The 20783-nt window shown below is 43.7% G+C and overlaps 1 protein-coding gene across 3 annotated transcripts in view; it reads right to left on the bottom strand.

Moving 5' to 3' along the window:
* The window catches only part of creb3l2 (cAMP responsive element binding protein 3-like 2), a 161279-nt gene that overhangs the window by 7858 nt on the left and 132638 nt on the right, over positions 1-20783 (bottom strand). For all 3 annotated transcript variants that reach the window (XM_070900697.1, XM_070900698.1, XM_070900699.1), the window contains exons 9-11: positions 19641-19740; positions 16520-16646; positions 3244-3511 (exon numbers count right to left, since the gene is read on the bottom strand). In XM_070900697.1, the coding sequence (XP_070756798.1) occupies positions 3244-3511; positions 16520-16646; positions 19641-19740 (495 nt within the window). The remainder of the gene's footprint in view (positions 1-3243; positions 3512-16519; positions 16647-19640; positions 19741-20783) is intronic.

Genomic DNA, 20783 nt, shown 5'->3' with positions numbered 1-20783 from the left:
CAGCAGGCCTCAGGTGACCCAGATGACTCAGAGTCCGCAACAAAGGATGAATACAAGGCAATTCGCACCTTGTTGGCGTTTTGGAGGCTTCCATTCAGCCTATTCATGCCACTTCAACGGGTATGTTTGCAAGAGCTGTGGAACAATGGGGCACCCCCAACGAGCTTGCAGGTGAGCTGCTAGCTCTGCAAAACCTGCTAACCACCACGTGGCAGAGGAAGATTGGTCCATGGTGATTCAAAGCAATTTTGAGCCTGAGAGAGAGGAGGCAGGTGCTGAAGTACATGGGGTGCACACATTTGACGAAATGTCCACCTATAATGCTAAATGTAAAATTGAATGGCTTACCGATAGCCATGGAACTAGACACTGGGGCTAGCCAATCCATCATGAGTAAAAAGATGTTTGAGAGACTGTGGTGCAACAAGGCACTCAGACCAGCCCTAATCCCCATCCACACGAAACTGAGAACGTACACCAAAGAGCTTATCACTGTCCTGGGCAGTGCCATGGTCAAGGTCACCTACGAGGGCACGGTGCACGAACTGCCACTCTGGATTGTCCCAGGCGATGGCCCCACACTGCTTGGAAGGAGCTGGCTGGGCAAAATCCGCTGGAACTGGGATGACATCCGAGCGCTATCACACGTCGATGAGGCCTCATGTACCCAGGTTCTTAACAAATTTCCTTCCCTTTTTGAGTCAGGCAAGTAATTGCTTTTGAGAAAGTCAGAAACATTTTATGCTTGTATTGTATAACCCGTGTAAAAGACTTGTGCTAGCATGTGATGCATCGTCGTACGGAGTCGGGTGTGTATTACAACAAGCTAACGTTGCGGGGAAGTTGCAACCTGTCGCCTTTGCCTCCAGGAGCTTGTCTAAGGCCGAGAGAGCCTACAGCATGATTGAGAAAGAGGCATTAGCATGTGTGTTCGGGGTAAAGAAAATGCATCAGTACCTGTTTGGCCTCAAATTTGAGCTGGAAACCGATCACAAGCCCCTCATATCCCTGTTCGCTGAGAACAAGGGGTTAAATACTAATGCCTCAGCCCGCATACAAAAGGTGGGCACTCGCGCTATCAGCATATAACTATACCATCCGCCACAGGCCAGGCATCAAGAACTGTGCGGATGCTCTCTGTCAGCTACCATTGCTCACCACGGGGGTGGAAATGGCACAGCCTGCAAACTTCTTGATGGTGGCGCAGCCCACAGACTTGTTGATGGTCATGGAAGCGTTTGAAAATGATAAATCACCTGTCACGGCCCGCCAGATTAGGACCTGACCAGCCAAGATCCTCTGCTGCCCCTAGTAAAAAACTCTGTACTGCATGGCAGCTGGGCCAACATCCCCGTTGAAATGCAAAAGCTAATCAAGCCGTTTCAGCGGCGAAAGGATGAGCTGTCCATTCAGGCAGACTGCCTGTTGTGGGGTAACCGTGTAGTGCTACCCAAAAAGTGCAGGGAGACGTTCATCTCGGATTTCCACAGCACACATCCGGCTATAGTAATGGTGAAAGCAATAGCCAGATCCCACATGTGGTGGCCCGGTATCGACTCTGACTTAGAGTCCTGTGTATGGCAATGCAGCGTGTGTGCTCAGTTGAGCAACGCGCCCAGAGAGGCACTACTAAGTTTGTGGTCCTGGCCCTCCAGACCATGGTCGAGGATCCATGTCGACTATGCGGGCCCGTTTCTCAGTAAAATGTTCCTGGTGATGGTGGATGCTTTTTCAAAATGGATTGAATGTGAAATAATGTCGGGAAGCACCACCACATTGAAAGCCTGAGGGCCATGTTTGCCACCCACGGCCTGCCTGACATACTGGTCAGTGACAATGGGCCATGTTTTACCAGTGCCGAATTTAAAGAATTCATGACCCGCAATGGGAGCAAACATGTCACCTCGGCCCCGTTTAAACCAGCCTCCAATGGGCAGGCAGAGCGGGCAGTACAATCAATCAAACAGAGCCTCAAACGAGTCACAGAAGGCTCACTCCAAACCCGCCTGTCCTGAGTACTGCTCAGCTACCGCACGAGACCCCACTCGCTCACAGGGGTGCCCCCGGCTGAGCTACACATGAAAAGAACACTTAAAACCAGACTCTCGCTGGTTCACCCCAACCTGCATGATCAGGTAGAGAGCAGGCGGCAGCAACAAAATGTAAATGATGGTCGCGCCATTGTGTCATGGGAAATTGATCTGAATGACCCTGTGTATGTGCTAAACTATGGACATGGTTCCAAGTGGATCGCGGGCACGGTGATAGCTAAAGAAGGGAATAGGGTGTTTGTAGTCAAACTGGACAATGGACAAATTTGCAGAAAGCACCTGGACCAAACGAGGCTGCGGTTCACAGACTGCCCTGAACAACCCACAGCAGACACCACCTTTTTCGAGCCCACAATACACACCCAAAGGAACAACGACACCACTCTGGACCAGGAAATCGAACCCATCACGCCCAACAGCCCAGCAAGGCCAGGCTCACCTAGCAGCCCTGCAGGGCCAACAACACGCCAGCCCAGCGAGGGCACAGCCAACACACCAGAACAAACATTTGTACCGAGGTGGTCCACCAGGGAAAGAAAGGCTTCCGACCGCCTCACCTTGTAAATAGTTTTCACTTTGACTTTGGGGGGGGGCGGGGAGTGATGTGTATCTGTAAAGCATGCGCTCCCATGTTCCGTCACCAGGGAGTGCATCCCCTGAAGTCCCAAGGGATCCCAGCATCCCTTGGGAGCACTGTATAAAAGCCAGCCCCTAAAGCCTGTTCCTCACTCTGGAGTGTCTTAATAAAGACTGAGGTCACTGTTACCTTAACCACCCTGTGCGCAGTCTCATCTGTGTTAGGAACACAATAAAAGTAATGTATTTTTTGCCGAGCACTTTGAGACGTTTGAGAAACAGTTCAATACATACAGATTTTTATTTTGCACCCTGCCCCCACCCCATGTTTCCAGAGTGATACCCTCTACTGGCAGGAGAAGGACACTGAACTACTGCAATACTGAGAAACAGAAGATTACATAATGTGGATGTGAATATTTTTGCTATTTCTCAGATTTACACATCAGTGCTTTAGGTTTCACTTACCTTACATAGTAAAACATTAAAAAAAATCAATACATGCTTACTAAAATACATGACTGATTTTTCTTACCCCCCCCCCCCCCCCCCAACATTTACCATGTTTAAAGGAATTGGGTAATTTTTAATAATAAAGTCGGAATATGAGTCGTACCGTTGTGACTGGAGCTCTATCAGGACTGAATTCTCTGTTCTTGTTTCATTTGCTATTATATATTCTTCTGCTGGTTGCTCCATGTGTGTGACTGCTTCCTGTGCCTGCTGCTTCTGTGCTGAACCCCTGGCTGTGAGGAACTGTGCCAGTCGCGCTCTCTCTCTAACAGATTCTGCTAATTTATCCCAGGCATCTGTCGACATCACAGAACTGAACTCGTCTTCAAAGCCAGGGTGCTCTTCATAAAATAATAAATGTCTTGAGCGAACTGTGGGAAGAAAAGTGACCAGAATTTAAAGCTACATTTATGCCCTTCACCACAATACCACATAAATCTGACAACAGTCTCCTTAATAAATTAAATGGTAACTCAGACTGTCTCGCAGGATAGCTTATTACATTAATTATACTGACAAAATACCTGATGTTGATTACAGAAAACCAGTAGTCAAAGGTTTTCACACAAGGTTATCAGATTTCTGTCTATATGAGTTCAGGGCATACTAAGTGGCATTCTAAATTGTGCATTCTGGATTTCTCTGCATAAGTTGACTTCGTACAGGTTGAGCATCCAAAATCCGGAGTTCCGGAATCTGGAATGTTCCAGAATCTGGACCGATTGGTGGCAGGGTCGTCCTGAATCTGTAAAATGTTGCGGAATCCGGACCTGCCGACCTCGCGGTCTCGCCACTGCCCGACCTCAGCGTCCCTCGCCTCGCCGCTGTCCGACCTCGGGCCTCGCCTCACCATCCCTCGCCTCTGTCTGACCTCGGGCCTCGCCTCACCGCCCCTCGCCTCGCCTGATCTTGGGCCTTGCCGCCACTGCCCTTACCTCGAGGCCTCCTCGCCGGCCTGCCCAAAACTCCTCTGCGATGGGGCCGCCCGACCAGCTCTTCGGTGGTAGGGCCCGACCGAACTCTTCCCCGGCGGCGGGGCCCCACCCGAACACTTGTTTGGCGTCGGGGCTGCAGTCGAAGACCTCATCACCCGGCAACCACCACCCACGACGCCCTCATCACCCAGCGAACACCCCCCTGCTGATGTTCCGAAATCCAGAAATACCCGATCCTGGGCTCGGGTGTTTCCGGATTCGTGACGTCAGAAAGACATTCCAAAATCCGGCAAAACGCAAAATCCGGAATGGTCTCAAATTTCCGGATCCGGGGCACTGCACCCACATATAAAAAACATTTTCTGAAATGATAGCCGTTTTCCTTTTGGCAGTTAACATGGTCTTTTGGAAGTTGAGATAGTGGGTGCCCACGAGTCCATTAATATTTGCAGAGTATAACGGTGAGGATGCTCACAGGTTTGTCGAGCTGTTGAGTTGGGAGTGGCTGAGCCAGTCACGTGATATTCACAAGACTCAATAAAACCCCAGCCAGTTGGGTTGGGGGGATCCACGATGAGGCAGGTGGTTGTGAGCCTGGTGGATGAACTGGTAATGTGTAGTGTGATTGCTAAACCTTTGCTAAAAACCAACTAGCTCCTTATAGTAATGTGTTGAGCAAAAAACCCATGAAGCAAATACATTACACAGGTGATCCCTGGATTGAGCCATTATTTGCAAGAGGTCCTACACAAGAAATTAAAAAAAAAAACAATGCTCTAGGTTGATGCTGCTCTCTGGGAACTGGAGCTATCTGCTGAAATAATATTACTGATTTGACAAAGGTAAATATAACTAATTCAAAAAACAAAGTGAATCACAAATTTACTGCGCACTTATCAGTAAGCGGCATCAGTTGAGAGCAATGGCCTGGACATGGTTACTGGACATTTACTAGTAAACACCATTGGCACAGCAGTGCCTGTGACACTATTGAGGTGCATTTACTGACAAATGGTGGGTATGACCATTTATGGTCAAAGTAATATAAAAGTCTGAAGTTAAAAGGTACAAAGATGGCACTGTGTGGGTTGTTTGCAGTGCGATCTCTCTTCAATCTGCCCTTAATTCCCCGCGGAGAACGGAAAGAATAATTGACTGCAATGGAGAATATGCTGTTTACAGAAGGAAATTATTTTTCTGTTAACTGTTGAACATTTTGACGTAGGTGAAATTTGTACAGGGAGAATAGTCTGCATGCCAACACATGGGGGTAAATAAATGTTGCTTCAGAACATGAAAACATAATTGGGATTCAACTGGAAATGAAAATTCTCTCTTTATCTAAACCAAATTTGGTACTCTACTGTAGTAAGGTTAAAGATACAGATCAATACTGGTTAATGTGAAGGTTAAGGAATTAAAACAAAAAGGAGGAAATTATGTTCAGAGTAAAGAAAGGAATGGAAATATAATAAACAGTTTAAATGAGTACAGCAAGAAGCAAGAACAGTTTCTGGACTAATGCAAGGCACAGGCGGATTGAATGAATATTAGTGATACACATCTATAGCCATACCGCTATTTTTTTTTTAAGGTGTGACCATAGTCCTTTATTACAGATCTCAGAGTGCCTTTCCAGCCTGTGAGGCCTCCTTATATATAGGTGCTCCCAAGGGATTGTCCCAAGGGATACCATGTCTAACCCATACCGCTATTACTGGCAGAACAGAAATGCAGCTGCAAGCAGATGAATAAGAAGTGGCGCTAACGGGTTGTTGAATGCTGCATTTAAGCTTGATCTGTTCAGCTAGTTGTACAATGATGATCTAACACAAGAACACCACCATCACCTCGCTATTGCCTTTAAACCCATCTCTCTCTAGAAACATATCTAGTTGTCTCTCGAGCCCATTAATAATGTCCATTTCATTGATCATTCGGTAACGTATTCCACAACTCACTTATTCTTCTTGCTTCCTAATTATGACCTCGTGTCCCTTGGCATTTGAACCATTAACCATAGTGAACAATTTGTGGGATTAAAGGCTATTAATTCTCTATATAATCTTTAATCCTTAAAGCTTCAATTTGGGTCAACAATATGAATCTATATAGATCCTTTAATGTAGAAAAGTGTCTCAAAGCACTTCCCAGATGCATAATCAGACAAAATGGATTCTGAGTCAAAGAAGGAGATAATAGGAAAGGTGAATAAGAGGTCAAAGAGGTGGGTTTTAAGGTGGATCTTAAAGGAAGAGAGTGATGTGGATATGTGGAAGGGTTTAGGGAGAGAATTGCAGGATGTACAGCCTAGCTGGCTGAAGGCACGGCTACCAATGTGTGGCAGAGAGAGTCAGGGATACACAAGAGGCCAGAGTCGGAGGAACAGTGTTTTTGGAGTGTTGTAGTGCTGGAGGTTGTTACAGTGATGGGGAGAATTTTAAATTTGAGATGTTGGGGGACCAGGAGCCAAGGTAGGCCAACAAGGCGGCTGTTCAGTGGGACTTGGTGCGAGATAGGTTGTGGGCAGCAGTTTTGGATGAACTGATGTTTATGGAGGGTGGTAGGCCAGGAGAACATTGTGTGAAAAAAGGAGACTAGGTGACCAAAGAAGCCAAACTTTGTTAGCTTTTTTTCATAACTCAAAATCATCTTTGTTGCCCATCTACGCACCCTCTCATGGGTAACAGCTATCAAACAGTGAATATAGTACCAGAAGGGGAAATTGCAGAACCAATCTGGGTAGTAGTAATAAACTGAAAATTTTAATGGGATAGTCATTGAATAACCTCGATATCTCAGATGATATGAAAAACCAGCTACAACCATAAAGCAGTGGAGTGAAAAGTACAGCAACTTAATAGATGTACTTAATGACTCCTTAACAGTGTGAAGTTGCTGGAGAAATCACTCCATGTCAGACAGCACCATAGTCAGTGCACCTTTAACTCATTTTACTAGTTGTCTAAATTCCCAAGTCACTGAGTCTAACTCATTGTTGGAAGCGAGTTGCCCCATAATGGACTGTAGCCATCTGTAGCTTGCACAGCATGTAACTCAGATAGAGAATCTGATGATCAGAAAGTGCATGATTTTATCATCATTAAGTTCACAAAAATTATACGAGTTAGAGAGCATTTTTCTGTATACAGAAAATAATATTGATTTCAATATCAATCATATATATACCACTTTGGTCCATCAGCGACCTCAATGTATTTGCAATTCTGCAGAATTGCTGAAAATACATTAAGTGCTCCTGGTTGTTATTAATTGATTTAAATTTATTAATTTCATTGTAATCTCCATCACAGCAGTTGCATTCACTCCCAATTAGCTAACTACAATACTGCAATACTGGAGTAAAGTCCAGACTGAAGATCATTACAATTGGAGTCAGATTATAGCAGATTGAATTGCACGAATCATTTGCAAGAATGCTGCCTGCACTCCAAAGGTTATTGAACAAAAGCTCCAGAATATTTATCTGCTTCACATCACCATGATTAAATCCTGGCCAAGGTGTCCACAACCTATGATTAAATGCCCTTGAGGTGCACCAGAGTTTATTGAGCTTCATGTTGGTGGAAACTTTCAGTAAAAGATCAAGGGGGAGAAATTAACATTGCTTGTGCCTCCTGTTGGGGTGCTAACGGAACACAAACCATTTCTCACCTGGGGGGTTGGAGGGGGTGGAGTAGGGGTGTTACTGGCTCCCGTGGAATTGAGCTGCTAGCGCTCCGGGCCGCTGCGATGGCACCATCACTGCGATCGTTTTCGCCCTGCAGCGGAAATTAGGTAGCGTCCCGTGAGGCCACCGTGGGCGAAGTCAGTATCAGCCTTGCGGGTCGCGAACTGGGCCGCACTCCTCTTGCAGGGGCAAAGTTAAAGGGGAGGTGTATGGCACCATTTTTATTCCCCCCCCCCCCCGGTCGACTTCTGTTGCCTATTTCGTGGGGGTCTGTGCCGTTTCTGTCCCGAGCTGCAGCCACGGCACCCCCATCCCCGCTGGCGTCATGGGGCCCCTCGCCCCACTGCAGAGCTAGCAGCTTGCCCTCTCCTTTAAAGGAAGGGGAGGGCCCCCTATTCGTGCCATGCTATGCGGAGAGGCTGCGTAGCACTGGAAAATTCGTGTGCTTACCACCCTGGTTCCATCTCCGAGAGGAAGTGCAGCACCCGACTTTGCGCTCCACCTCCTCTCGGGTGCGGTACCCCCAATTTCACGAACTAGGCGGGACTCGCAGGAAGTCTCGCCACGCCTCGGTTACCGCCCCCAAACGGGGAGATACTGAATTTCGACCTCCAAGAATTACACCCAATCCTTTTCCTTTTCTACCTTTCCTGATGGGCAGCTTCAGGTACACGTTTGCTGTTTCTGTACTACTTTGTATCATCTTACATTATTATATTAAATAATAGCTTCCATTCCTTTGTCTATCTGTTTAAGTGGTCCTTATCTATGAATGTTGTTCACCTGACCACATCAACAAATGTTATCATGGCCCTGAATTCTTATGACTAATAAAAGCAAGTGTAAAAGTAAGGTCTGCTTTTATCAGCTTAAGACTTTTAAAAGACAGAAAAATACATTTTTTTCAATAATTTAAACATTTAAAATTCTGTTAAATAAGGCAAGTTTATTTTTAGACCCTTTAAAATATGTAAATTTATCTTTCAAAAAATACATTTTTTGCTTTAAATAATTAAATACCATTTTGATTAATATTGTGTAATTTTTAATTTTTTAATTTTAATTGTTTGTTTATGGGGGTATTCCAAATCATACTTATGGTTATTCCGTATATACGGAGCTCATCACAAATATGAATGGGAATACCCTCATTTTGATTGGTTAGGCCGGCCCACCTGATCCCAGGGAGGTGTGCAAAGTGCCCAAGTCCCTGGGATACATGGGCCTCTACTCAGGCCTTTGCATAGAGGCCCAGGATCACAAGGTAAATTCATAGAAATCTTTCAGGTCGGAGGCATCCGCCCACGGGAAGCCTCCAACCGCAATTTCTGGGCCAATATTACAAGATCAAGCAAATGCCCCTCAACTGAACTTTGTGTAACTCTGCAAGTCACTGCCTCCCAGATGTAGTGATTGTCATTCTTAAGCTCCTTCCTATTGCTAAGCCAATTTTGAATACAACTGGTTGATTTGTTATCAATTTTACCAGTCTTAACATTCTTAAATGTCAAACATTGGAATTTTATCAAACGCCATCTGAAAATCAAAGCAACATATTCAAAGCACAGCCCTAAACACAATTGTTAAGTTAGCTCATTGAGGTTTGATCCAAACTGATGCTAAACACTGTTTTGGGCTGTGTGCTCTTTATTATTGCAACATGATAATCTTTCGGAAAGGTATCTTGAATCAGAAATCACAAAGCACTAAAGAAAACTGAGGCATTTTATAGATCACAGTAACTAGAATAGAAAATACAGATATGGAACTAGATAAAGCTATTTGGCACATCAAACCTGTATTTTCCAACGGACCATGATTTGCATACACGTACTCTCTCCCAATCATTTAACCTTTTCAGGTGAACAATCACAGCTAACAATTTAGTGAAGATATATCTCTGATATTTCTGCTCAGTCCCCAGAAATAGGGACATCAATGTAAGTTGGCACCTACATTATTCAGCCCTGATCTAAATTTCCCAATCTATACTCATGCTCTCAGTAATACAGGAGCCAGTTCTCAGTATTTGATCATCTGTATATCCATTCTTATAATTTTTAACCCTGTACTTAACTGGATATTCACCCGTTTAAAAGAAAATTGATTTGATCAAAATAGCGCTGGCTGTTTTTGATCGGAGTCTATTCCATACATCCACTATGGCAGACAAAACATTGTATGTGGAAGTTTAACTTTTTCCAAAGAATAAAGGCAATTATAGCAGCGGCAGGTTACAGACAATCTATCCCAATGCTGCCAACACATCTCCAGAAATGGATTCTCTGCAGTCACCTCCAGAATCCAAGTTTATATCCTTGATCCCCTGCTCTTCCTCATCTACATGCTGGCCCTAGTGACATCATCCAAGGTCACGACGTCAGTTTCCACATGTACAATGACAACGCCCAGCTCAATCTTTGCACCACTTCCCTTGATCCCACAACAGTCTTTGTGCTGTCTGTCTGTCAGATATTTTGTTGTGGATGAGACCAAAGTTGCTCCAAAAGCTTGGTCAAAGAGATAGGATTTTCTGAAGGCTTTTTAAGGCAGAGAGAGAGGTGGAGAGGTTTCGTGAGCTAGTTCGAGAGACTAGGGCCAAGACGGTTAAAGACTTGAGCACCCACCAGAAACGCTTAGCACAGATTCCATTCCCTGCCCTATTTGCTATCTCAGGCTGACTCAGATAAGGCACAAGCTCCCCAATACTGTTCAACCCAGAATTGAACTTTAAATTTCATCTACTGTCCATCACCAATACAGCTGGTCACCCGCCTCTATTTCTACATCACCATCATTGCTGATTAAACCCTTAAATACTTTTATTACCTGTAGATTCAAGTTCTCCAACACCCTTCCTTACTGGTGTTCCATGCTTCGCCTGCCATAAACTACAGCTCATCCAAAACTCATTCCAAAGGTTGTATTCACCACCTTCCTCCCTGGCTAATACTGGCTCAACAGACACTGGTTACCTGATCCCTAACATGTTGAAATTAAAATCCCCGCCCTTGTCTACAAATTCCTCCATGGCTTCACCCTCACTCTACTCTGCAGCCTCCTCGAGTCTTGCATCACTACCAAAGCAATCTGACTCCAGCCTTCTGTAAATCCCCTCTCCCTCTATTCCATCAATGGTGCCAGAGCCTTCAGCTGCCTTGGCTCTACTTTCTAAAACTCAATCCCTAAACCCTGGCACCTCGCTTTCTCACCTTAAGAAGCCTTCTGACAACCACATCTCTTTGACTAAGCTTTTGGTCACCTCTCTTAACTCTCCAATAAGGCTTCTCATCCATTGCCTGTTTGCTCGGCGGATTACTTTGGGAAGTTTATCCTAGACTAAAAGAGTTATAAAAATGCAAGCTGTTGTTGCTGTTGCAGTAATCTGTCACTATTCAATGACAGGCAACTGCATTACATGTTAGATATTTCCATGGACCTAGCAGCACATGAAGTTTATTATTCCTTGAAGTGCTTCATCATCCATGCCTGTACTTGTCTTCAAAGTCTTTGATCCTGCTTGTAACCAAATATGTATCTCTGTCTTAAAAGGAGAGGGAGGTGGAGAAGCAGAGAGATTTACAGAAGGAATTCTACAGCGTATAAAAGAGTCATAGGAATGGAGAGTTCGGAAGGTGTCGTGTAGGTCTGGAAAAGGTTACATAGATAGAGAGGGGAAAAGCCATGAAGGGTTTTATCAGAAGGATGAGGAGTTGGGACCAAAGTAGTTCAATGAGACCGAGGCCGATAAGCGAGTGGGATGGTGCAGGGTTTTGGATGAGCTGAAACATAGAAAATAGGTGCAGGAGTAGGCCACTCGGCCCTTCGAGCCTGCACAACCATTCAATAAGATCATGGCTGATCATTCCCTCAGTACCCCTTTCCTGCTTTCTCTCCATACCTCTTTATCCCTTTTGCCGTAAGGGCCATATCTAACATCCAATGAACTGACATCAACAACTCTCTGCAGCAGGGAATTCCACAGATTAACAACACTGAGTGTAGAAGTTTCTCCTCATCTCAGTCCTAAATGGCCTACCCCTTATCCTAAGACTGTGTCCCCTGGTTCTGGACTTCCCCAATATCGGGAACATTCTAGTCGCATCTAACCTGCCCCGTCCCATCAGAATCTTATACGTTTCTATGAGATCCCCTCTCATCCTTCTAAACTCCAATGTATAAAGGCCCAGTTGATCCAGTCTCTCCTCATATGTCAGTCCTGCCATCCCGGGAATCAGTCTGGTGAACCTTCGCTGCACTCCCTCAATAGCAAGAACGTCCTTCCTCAGATTAGGAGACCAAAACTGAACATAATATTCCAGGTGAGGCCTCACCAAGGCCCTGTACAACTGCAGTTAAGACCTCCCTGCTCGTGTACTCAAATACCCCAGCTATGAATGAAGGCCAACATACCATTTGCCTTCTTCACCGCCTGCTGTACCTGTATGCCAACTTTCAATGACTGATGAACCATGACACCCAGGTCTCGTTGCACCTCCCCTTTTCCTAATCTGCCGCCATTCAGATAATATTCTGTCTTTGTGTTTTTGCCCCCAAAGTGGATAACCTCACATTTATCCACATTATACTGCATCTGCCATGCGTTTGCCCACTCACCTAACCTGTCCAAGTCACCCTGCAACCTCCTAGTGTCCTCCTCACAGCTCACACTGCCACCCAGCTTAGTGTCATCTGCAAACTTGGAGATATTACACTCAATTCCTTCATCCAAATCATTGATGTATATTGTAAAGAGCTGGGGTCCCAGCACTGAACCCTGCGGCACTCCATTAGTCACTGCCTGCCATTCTGAAGTTTAGAGGGTGGAGGTGGTGAGACCGGCCAGGTGAGCATTGGAAAAGTTGCATGTGGCGGTGGCAAAGACATTGATGAGAGGTTCAGCAGCAGATGTGCGCAGGCGGGGTGAAATGGGCAAAGTTACAGAGGTGGAAGAAGACGGTCTTTGAGATGCAGGGGATATGGGGTTGAAAGCTCACTCAGTATGTAATAGGACTTACAGGCTGTGAATAGTCTGGTTCAACCTGTAACAGTGGCCAGGGGATGGAATTTATGGCAAGGGTATAAGGTTTTGAAGATGATAGTTTCAGTCTCACCAATGTTGGCTCATCCAAGACTGGATGTCAGACAACAATTGACAACATAGAAACAGTGGACAGATGAGGACAGGTAGTGGAGAGGTAGTGCTTGGTGTCTTCAGCGTATATGTGAAGCTTACCCCATGTCTGAGGATGATGTCACCAAAGGGCAGGACAGTTGATGAACAGTGGTGTACATTTAAGGTGATATTTCACAACTCTCAAGAAAATATATATTCCAGTGAGGAGGAAAGGATGTGAGAGAAAAGATAGCCATCTGTGGCTAACTAAAGAAATAAAGGAAGGTATTCAATTAAAAACAAGGGCATACAAAGTGGCCAAAACTACTGGGAGGACAGAAGATTGGGAGGCTTTTAAAAGCCAGCAAAGAACAACTAAAAAAATGATTAAGAAAGGGAAGATAGACTATGACAGTAAACTAGCACAAAATATAAAAACAGATAGCAAGAGTTTCTATAGGTATATAAAAAGGAAAAGAGTGGCTAAAGTAAATGTTGGTGCCTTAGAGGATGAGACTGGGGAACTAGTAATGGGGAACATGAAGATGGCAGAAACTCTGAACAAGTATTTTGCATCAGTCTTTACGGTAGAGGACACCAACAATATTCCAACAGTGGATAGTCAAGGGGCTTTGGGAAGGCAAGAAATTAACACAATCACAATCACTAAGGAGGTGGTACTCAGCAAGATAATGGGACTAAAGGCGGATAAATCCCCTGGATCTGATGGCTTGCATCCTAGGTTTTAAGAGAAGTAGCGGCAGGGATTGTGATTGCATTAGTTATAATTTACCAAAATTCCCTGGATTCTGGAGAGGTCCCAGCAGATTGGAAAACTGCAAATGTAACGCCCCTATTTAAAAAAGGATGCAGACATAAAGCAGGAAACTATAGACCAGTTAGCCTAATATCTGTGGCTGGGAAAATGTTGGAGTCCATTATTAAATAAGCAGTAGCAGGACATTTGGATAAGCAAAATTCAGTCAGGCAGAGTCAGCATGGATTTATGAAGGGGAAGTCATGTTTGACAAATTTGCTGGAGTTCTTTGAGGATGTAACGAACAGGCTGGATAAAGGGAAACCAGTGGATGTGGTATATTTGGACTTCCAGAAGGCATTTGACAAGGTGCCACATAAAAGGTTACTGCACAAAATAAAAGTTCACGCGGTTGTGGGTAATATAATAGCATGGATAGAGGATTGGCTTACTAACAGAAAACAAAGAGTCGGGATAAATGGTTCATTCTCTGGTTGGCAACCAGTAAGTGATGGGGTGCCGCAAGGATCAGTGCTGGGACCCCAACTATTTACAATCTATATTAACGACTTGGAAAAAGGGACTGAGTGTAACGTAGTCAAGTTTGCTGATGATACAAAAATGGGAAGAAAAGCAATGTGTGAGGAGGACACAAAAAAATCTGCAAAAGGGCATAGACAGACTAAGTGAGTGGGCAAAAATTTGGCAGATGGAGTATAATGTTGGAAAGTGTGAGGTTATGCACTGTGGCAGAAAAAAAATCAAAGAGCAAGTTATTATTTAAATGGAGAAAGATTGCAAAGTGCCGCAGTACAGCGGGATCTGGGGGTACTTGTGCATGAAACACAAAAGGATAGTATGCAGGTACAGCAAGTGATCAGGAAGGCCAATGGTATCTTGGCCTTTATTGCAAAGGGGATGGAGTATAAAAGCAGGGAAGTCTTGCTACAGTTGTACAGGGTATTGGCGAGGCCACATCTGGAATACTGCGTGCAGTTTTAGTTTCCATATTTACGAAAGGATATACTTGCTTTGGAGGCCTTTCAGAGAAGGTTCACTAGGTTGATTCCGGGGATGAGGGAGTTGACTTATGAGGAAAGGTTGAGTAGGTTGGGCCTCTGCTCATTGGAGTTCAGAAGAATGAGAGGTGATCTTATCAAAACATATAAAATTATGAGGGGGCTTGACAGGGTGGATGCAGAGGGGATGTTTCCACTGATGGGGGAGACTAGAACTAGAGGGCATGATCTTAGAATAAGGGGCCGCCCATTTAAAACAGAGATGAGGAGTAATTTCTTCTCTGAGGGTTGTAAATCTGAGGAATTTGCTGTCTTGGAGAGCTGTGGAAGCTGGGACATTGAATAAAATTAAGACAGATAGTTTCTTGAGTGATAAGGGGATAAGGGGTTATAGGGAGCGGGTGGGGAAGTGGAGCTGAATCCATGATCAGATCAGCCATGATCTTTTTGAATGGTGGAGCAGGCTCGAGGGGCCGTATGGCCTACTCCTGTTCCTATTTCTTATGTTCTTATGTATATGAGGAAGGTGAGTGGGCCATTAGGAACTCTGGAGGTGGAAGAGAAGACATTGCTGGAGATGCTCTGGCTATATTCAGATAGGTAAGAGTACAACCAAGGGCAGTCCCATTCAGCTGAACAATGGAAGAGAGACATTGGAGAAAGATGGTGTGGTTGATCGTGTCAAAGGATTCTGAGAAGTCAAGGAGAAACTATGGTCACAGTCACAGAGGATGTAATTTGTGACTTTGTTCAGAGCTGTGACAGGGGCTGTGCCTGATTAAAGAGATTCAAGCAGGGAGTTGCAGAAAATATGAGCACGGATTTGGGTGGAGACAACATATTCAATAACTTTGGAAAGGAAAAGGAATATTAGAGATTGGGTGGTAGTTTGCAACGCCCAAAGGGTCATGGGTGGGTTTTTTGAGGAGGGGGTGCTGACCAAATCTTTGAAAGGGAGAGGAACAGTTCCTGAGGAGAGGGAACCTTTTACTACATCAGTTAGCATGGGAGCCAGAAAGAGAAGTTGGGTAGTCAGCAGTTTAGTGGAAGCAGGAGGTGGGTCTCATGACTGAGATGAACGCAGAGAGGGTATGAGGGTCTCAATCTTAGTGACAAAGAAGTCCACAAGCACTTGGTGTTGGAGGGGTTTAATGAGACCGTTGATAGCTGAGAAAATATGCAGGGGTTATCTTTGCTCTCTAGAATGATCTGGGAATAGTGGGTGGTCTTTGCAGAGGAGAGTGAGGCCCAATAGCACTCGATGTGGTCCAGCCAGATCTGTTGATAGATGGCTAAACCAGTTGAGCACCAGGATATGCCCAAATCCTATTGGATTTGAGAAAACAAATCTTGGAGCCATATCAAATGGAACTGCAAAAATGGGAGAGTGTAAATGTTTTGCTGGGAACTGTTTCTCACTATCTATGCTAACAAAACCCTTCATACTTCTAACCACCTCTATAAAATCTCCTCTTAACCGTCTCTGCTCTAAGGCAGTTTGAAAGTGCAGCTGTAAATACAGTGGGGGAAGAGTTTTTTCCAGGGATGGATGCAGCAAGAAGTTTTGTTGGAAGGGGGTATAGGAATGTGGGCGGTGAGGGATACAAGGAGGTAATCAGAGACGAGTCCCCAATGATTTGGTGAGTAAAGGCACTGAACCCTGGTCTTTGCTGAGTCCCCAGCGACTAGTGAGCAAAAGCACTGATCCTCTAAGTAAATACCAGCTTATAAAGGAGAACTGCTCATAAGCCGCTATCAATTCCTACTTAGGATATCAAGAAAATTCATCTCCATCACAAATCAAATGGCAAATATACAGTCTCTTACAATGTCTTCTACAGGTTAGTTGTCTCTTACTTACCAGTGGCTGCATAGGACTCCTGTGTGGAATCCTGAACAGGTAGGACTGTTTTTGTTACAGAGGATGAAAATGGGTCAAATCTGTTACTGAAACTCCCCAATGCAATGGCAAAACACAGCACCACAATCTGCAACAAGAAAATCAGAGGTTTGGAATTATCTCAGAGAAAAGATGTATTCATCTTGATGACTGAACTGAGGAACTTTAATGTATTTACTGTTTAAAAAAAAAGACACTTGTAAGCATAGAACATGTTTGCTAGATGTGGTATTACAGTCTATTCTTAATTCAAAGTCACCCTAATTATTCAACATTTTTTGAGAATTAAATTTTCACCGTTATCAACATTGCTTAATTCAAATTGTTGGACACTCTTAGCACAAAAACTGACTAAAAATTATGGAGAGAAGGTTGTAGTTATGTTAGATGGCGAGCTTGAGCCCAGCCATTAATATGGTTATGAAATGGGCCGTGCCTAAAACACCTAAAAATATTTTTAAAATCACATGAAAATCAGATGGAAAAACAAAATGGTGGATGGACCTGGCCAACTCGTGGCACAGCATCATCTGCTTGCCACAGGCCTGTGACCACAGCATGACTGGCAATGTTAGCATCTTCCCATTATAAATATTGACAATAATATGGCTCAAGGACATAATCTCCAGATTTTCAGATACCACCAAAATGGGTGGCAACACAAATAACTGGGAACAAATGCTACTACTAGATTTAGCAGGATTATAGATCTTTTAGATAACAGGGCAAATACAATTCAATGTGGATCAGCATGAAATTATTATAAAAAGCAAGGGACAAAATAACATTGTGTCTTAAATGGGACAGTGATACAGTATTCTGATCAGGAAAGCAATCTAGGCATTAGTGGATAAATCAATAAAACTGAGCCCTCAGTTGGGCTGTCACAGTGGGTTAATATACTTTTCTTTCACTTTTGTACCCAGGTTCAAATCTAGCATTGACCAATGAGATCAAAGACTGACCTCTCGGATGCTGGAGATGTTCTGTGATTCTAACGGAAGTTATTTTATTTACTGGAGTGGTACCAGGGATGAGGGGCTTCGGTTATGTGGATAGACTAGAGAAGCTGGGATTGTTCTCCTTAGAGCAGAGAAGGTTAAGGGGAGATTTAACAGAGATGTTCAAAATTATGAAGGGTTTTGATAGGTAAATAAGGATAAACTGTTTGTACTGGCAGGAGGGTTGGTAAATCAGAGAACACAGATTTAAGGAAGTTGGTGAAAGAACCAGCGGGGAAATGAGGAGATATGTTATTACGCACTAAGTTGTGATAATCTGGAATGCACTGCCTGAAAGGGCGGTGGAAGCAGATTCAGTAGTAACTTTTAAAAGGGAATTGGATAAATACTTAAAAATAAAAAATCTGCAGGACTATGAGGAAAGAATGTGGCTAATTGGATAGCTCTTTCAAAGAGCTGGCGTAAGCACAATGGGCCGAATGACCACCTTTATTGTATGATTATATGATTCTAACTGTGAGCAATGCTTTCTACAGTGAAAAAAACAATTAGGTTACATGAGCAGATGGATATAGATCAAATCTAAAGAGGCTGAATTATTGTATGAAGCACTGGTCAGACCCTATCTGGAGTAGTGTGTGCAATTATTGCCACCTAATCACAGGAATGATAATAATGTCTTTGAAAAGGGCCAAGAAATAAAATGATTCTATGTATCGTGAATTTTACTTATGAGAAAAGCTAAAAAAAAGTTGCAATTATTTCCTTTGGAAAAGAGGCGATTTCAAGTTAATACAATTTTCCAAGTTATGAGCAAAAATTGTAAAATTGACCCAGATAAATTGCTCACTATGATGAAAGAATGAATCTGTGAATATAAAAGAGTTCTACTGTAAAATTTAAAGGGCTGGTAGGAGGTGGGGGAAGAAGGACTAACTAGTCCTGAGATAAGTGAAAATTTGGGCATTATTTTGTGGAAGAATGTTAGGAAAACTAACATATGCTACATAAGGTAGTGTTGGTGCATCAAAAGGACCTGGAGGAGCTAGGCAGTACTATTGAAATGGGATACCAATAATCGAGCATGCAAAACCAAACACTGAATCCATAGAATTATCCTGAGTGATAATACAGTGCTTTAGTGTGGATTCTCAACTTATGAGATGGCTCCACATATATTGTGAAGTAAAGAAAACATAGACACTAATGGTGGCCTTGTCATGCTTCTGAGAAAGGCAGGACAGACACCAGCAACGGACACCAAGTATAGGGAAAGCCCTTTGCCACTTAGTGCTGTGCAGTGTACTAAACATCTGGTTTTCACATAAAAAGCACAAAATGAAGAGAAGACTATTTTCTGAAACGGGAAACAGCAAAGATGTGGACAGAGCCAGCAGCTGGGAAAAAACATTTAGGAGGCATATTTATAAGAACATAAGAATATAGGCAATTTAACCCCTCGAGCCTGCTCCGCCATTTAATACGATCATGGCTGATCTGATCATGGACTCAGTTCCATTTCCCTGCCCGCTCCCCATAACCCTTTACTCCCTTATTGCTCATAAATCTGTCTATCTCCGCCTTAAATATATTCAATGACCCAGCCTCCACAGCTCTCTGGGGCAGAGAATTCCACAGATTTACAATCCTCTGAGAGAAGAAATTCCTCTTCATCTCAGTTTTAAATGGGCAGCCCCTTATTCTGAGACTATGCCCCCTAGTTTCAGTTTCCCCTATGAGTGGAAATATCCTCTCTGCATCCACCTTGTTGAGCCCCCTCATTATCTTATATGTTTCAATAAGATCACCTCTCATTCTTCTGAACTCCAATGTGTATAGGCCCAACCTACCCTCATAAGTCAACCCCCTCATCCCCAGAATCAACCTCGTGAACCTTCTGTGAACTGCCTCCAATGCCAGTATAATATTTATTTTATACAACATCAGAGGGAGAAAAGGACACCAACATTCTGATGCTTAAAATGCCTGTATGGTGCATCCCTTCCACAATTCTCCCTATGACCTAGCCTTACTCTCGTGTGGAAGATCAGAATGAAGGAGAATCTTGAATGCTTTGCTTTAATTCAATATACCGACAGCAGAACAATTTTTGTCTTTACCATCAGGCATGTGCTGGTTTGTGTGCTGGCCATCTTGCAGGGTCTGGGCATCTTCCCTGCCACCAGAACCTGGAGTCCCTGGAGCTGCTGGAGCAAGGACCTAATAAATAAAATAGTTGTCACTCTATTAGACAATGCCAGTGGAGCTTTGTGTACTATAACCATACAGAAGGTATTTTTCCAATGTAGATTTCTCCTTCAAGATTAATCTTCTTGGAACACAGAATAACAGGATGTGGACATCCACTGAATGATGCCAATGCTTTTCCAAACTAGGTAGGCAGGTAGCTTTCTTCTTGGAGGGTTGGGAACTCTGTGCCAGCTTCATGTTAGACAAAGCTGACAGACATCTCGTTAGTATTAAGGTGACAGATGGCAGTACTAGAGGATGAGACCAACAGAATCAGACTAAGGATGCATAAATTCAAATGTTAATCCACAATTAAAACTGTCAGAAGATTACATTTCGCCATTTAGAAAGGCAATATGGACGTGACACAGTTTTGGGCGTTTGATATGGTCTGTAACAAGTTCCTTTAATTGGCACTGTATATAGATAGACTGAGGCAGAACTAGCTTTATATGGAAATATAAACTAAAATGCTGTGCTCTCTAAGTTTAAAAGCAGAAGCTGGGGAGGTCTAAAATGGCCACCCTGCTCAATGTGCTTGGCTCTCTGAAGAGTTAATGTTAACTGAGCAAGGAAGATGTTGCCTGGCAGTAAGAAAAACAACCATCTATGGATCATTCAAACTGGCACCATCAAAGAAAACATTAAACTATTAATATGCATTCCTGGCAGATCAAAGGTTAATGGGACATTTAAGCTTCAAGCCTGAGAGACCGAGAAAGATTAAACCATGAAAAGCACATTAGTCTGTTGCTTAAGCGACTCTCTACATTGACTGTTACTGGAGAAGATTATAGATTTAAAGGAAACGATAGTTTACTGTTATCACTGTACATAGGTTCGACCATTTTAAATTTCTTCAAATAAATCTAGTTATTTAATTTGGAATCTGAACACAGCTCCGGTATGGTATACAGGTACAGCCTCGAAAATCCGGAGTTCCGGAATCCGTGCTGTTCCAGAATCCAGACACCGGGACGATCTGTGGCGGGGTCGTACGGAATCTGAAAAAT

Source organism: Pristiophorus japonicus, chromosome 15 (genome assembly GCF_044704955.1).
Source record: "Pristiophorus japonicus isolate sPriJap1 chromosome 15, sPriJap1.hap1, whole genome shotgun sequence".
Taxonomy (NCBI): domain Eukaryota; kingdom Metazoa; phylum Chordata; class Chondrichthyes; family Pristiophoridae; genus Pristiophorus; species Pristiophorus japonicus.
Note: the sequence above shows the minus strand (reverse complement) of the source record. Positions and strands in the feature narration are given on the sequence as shown.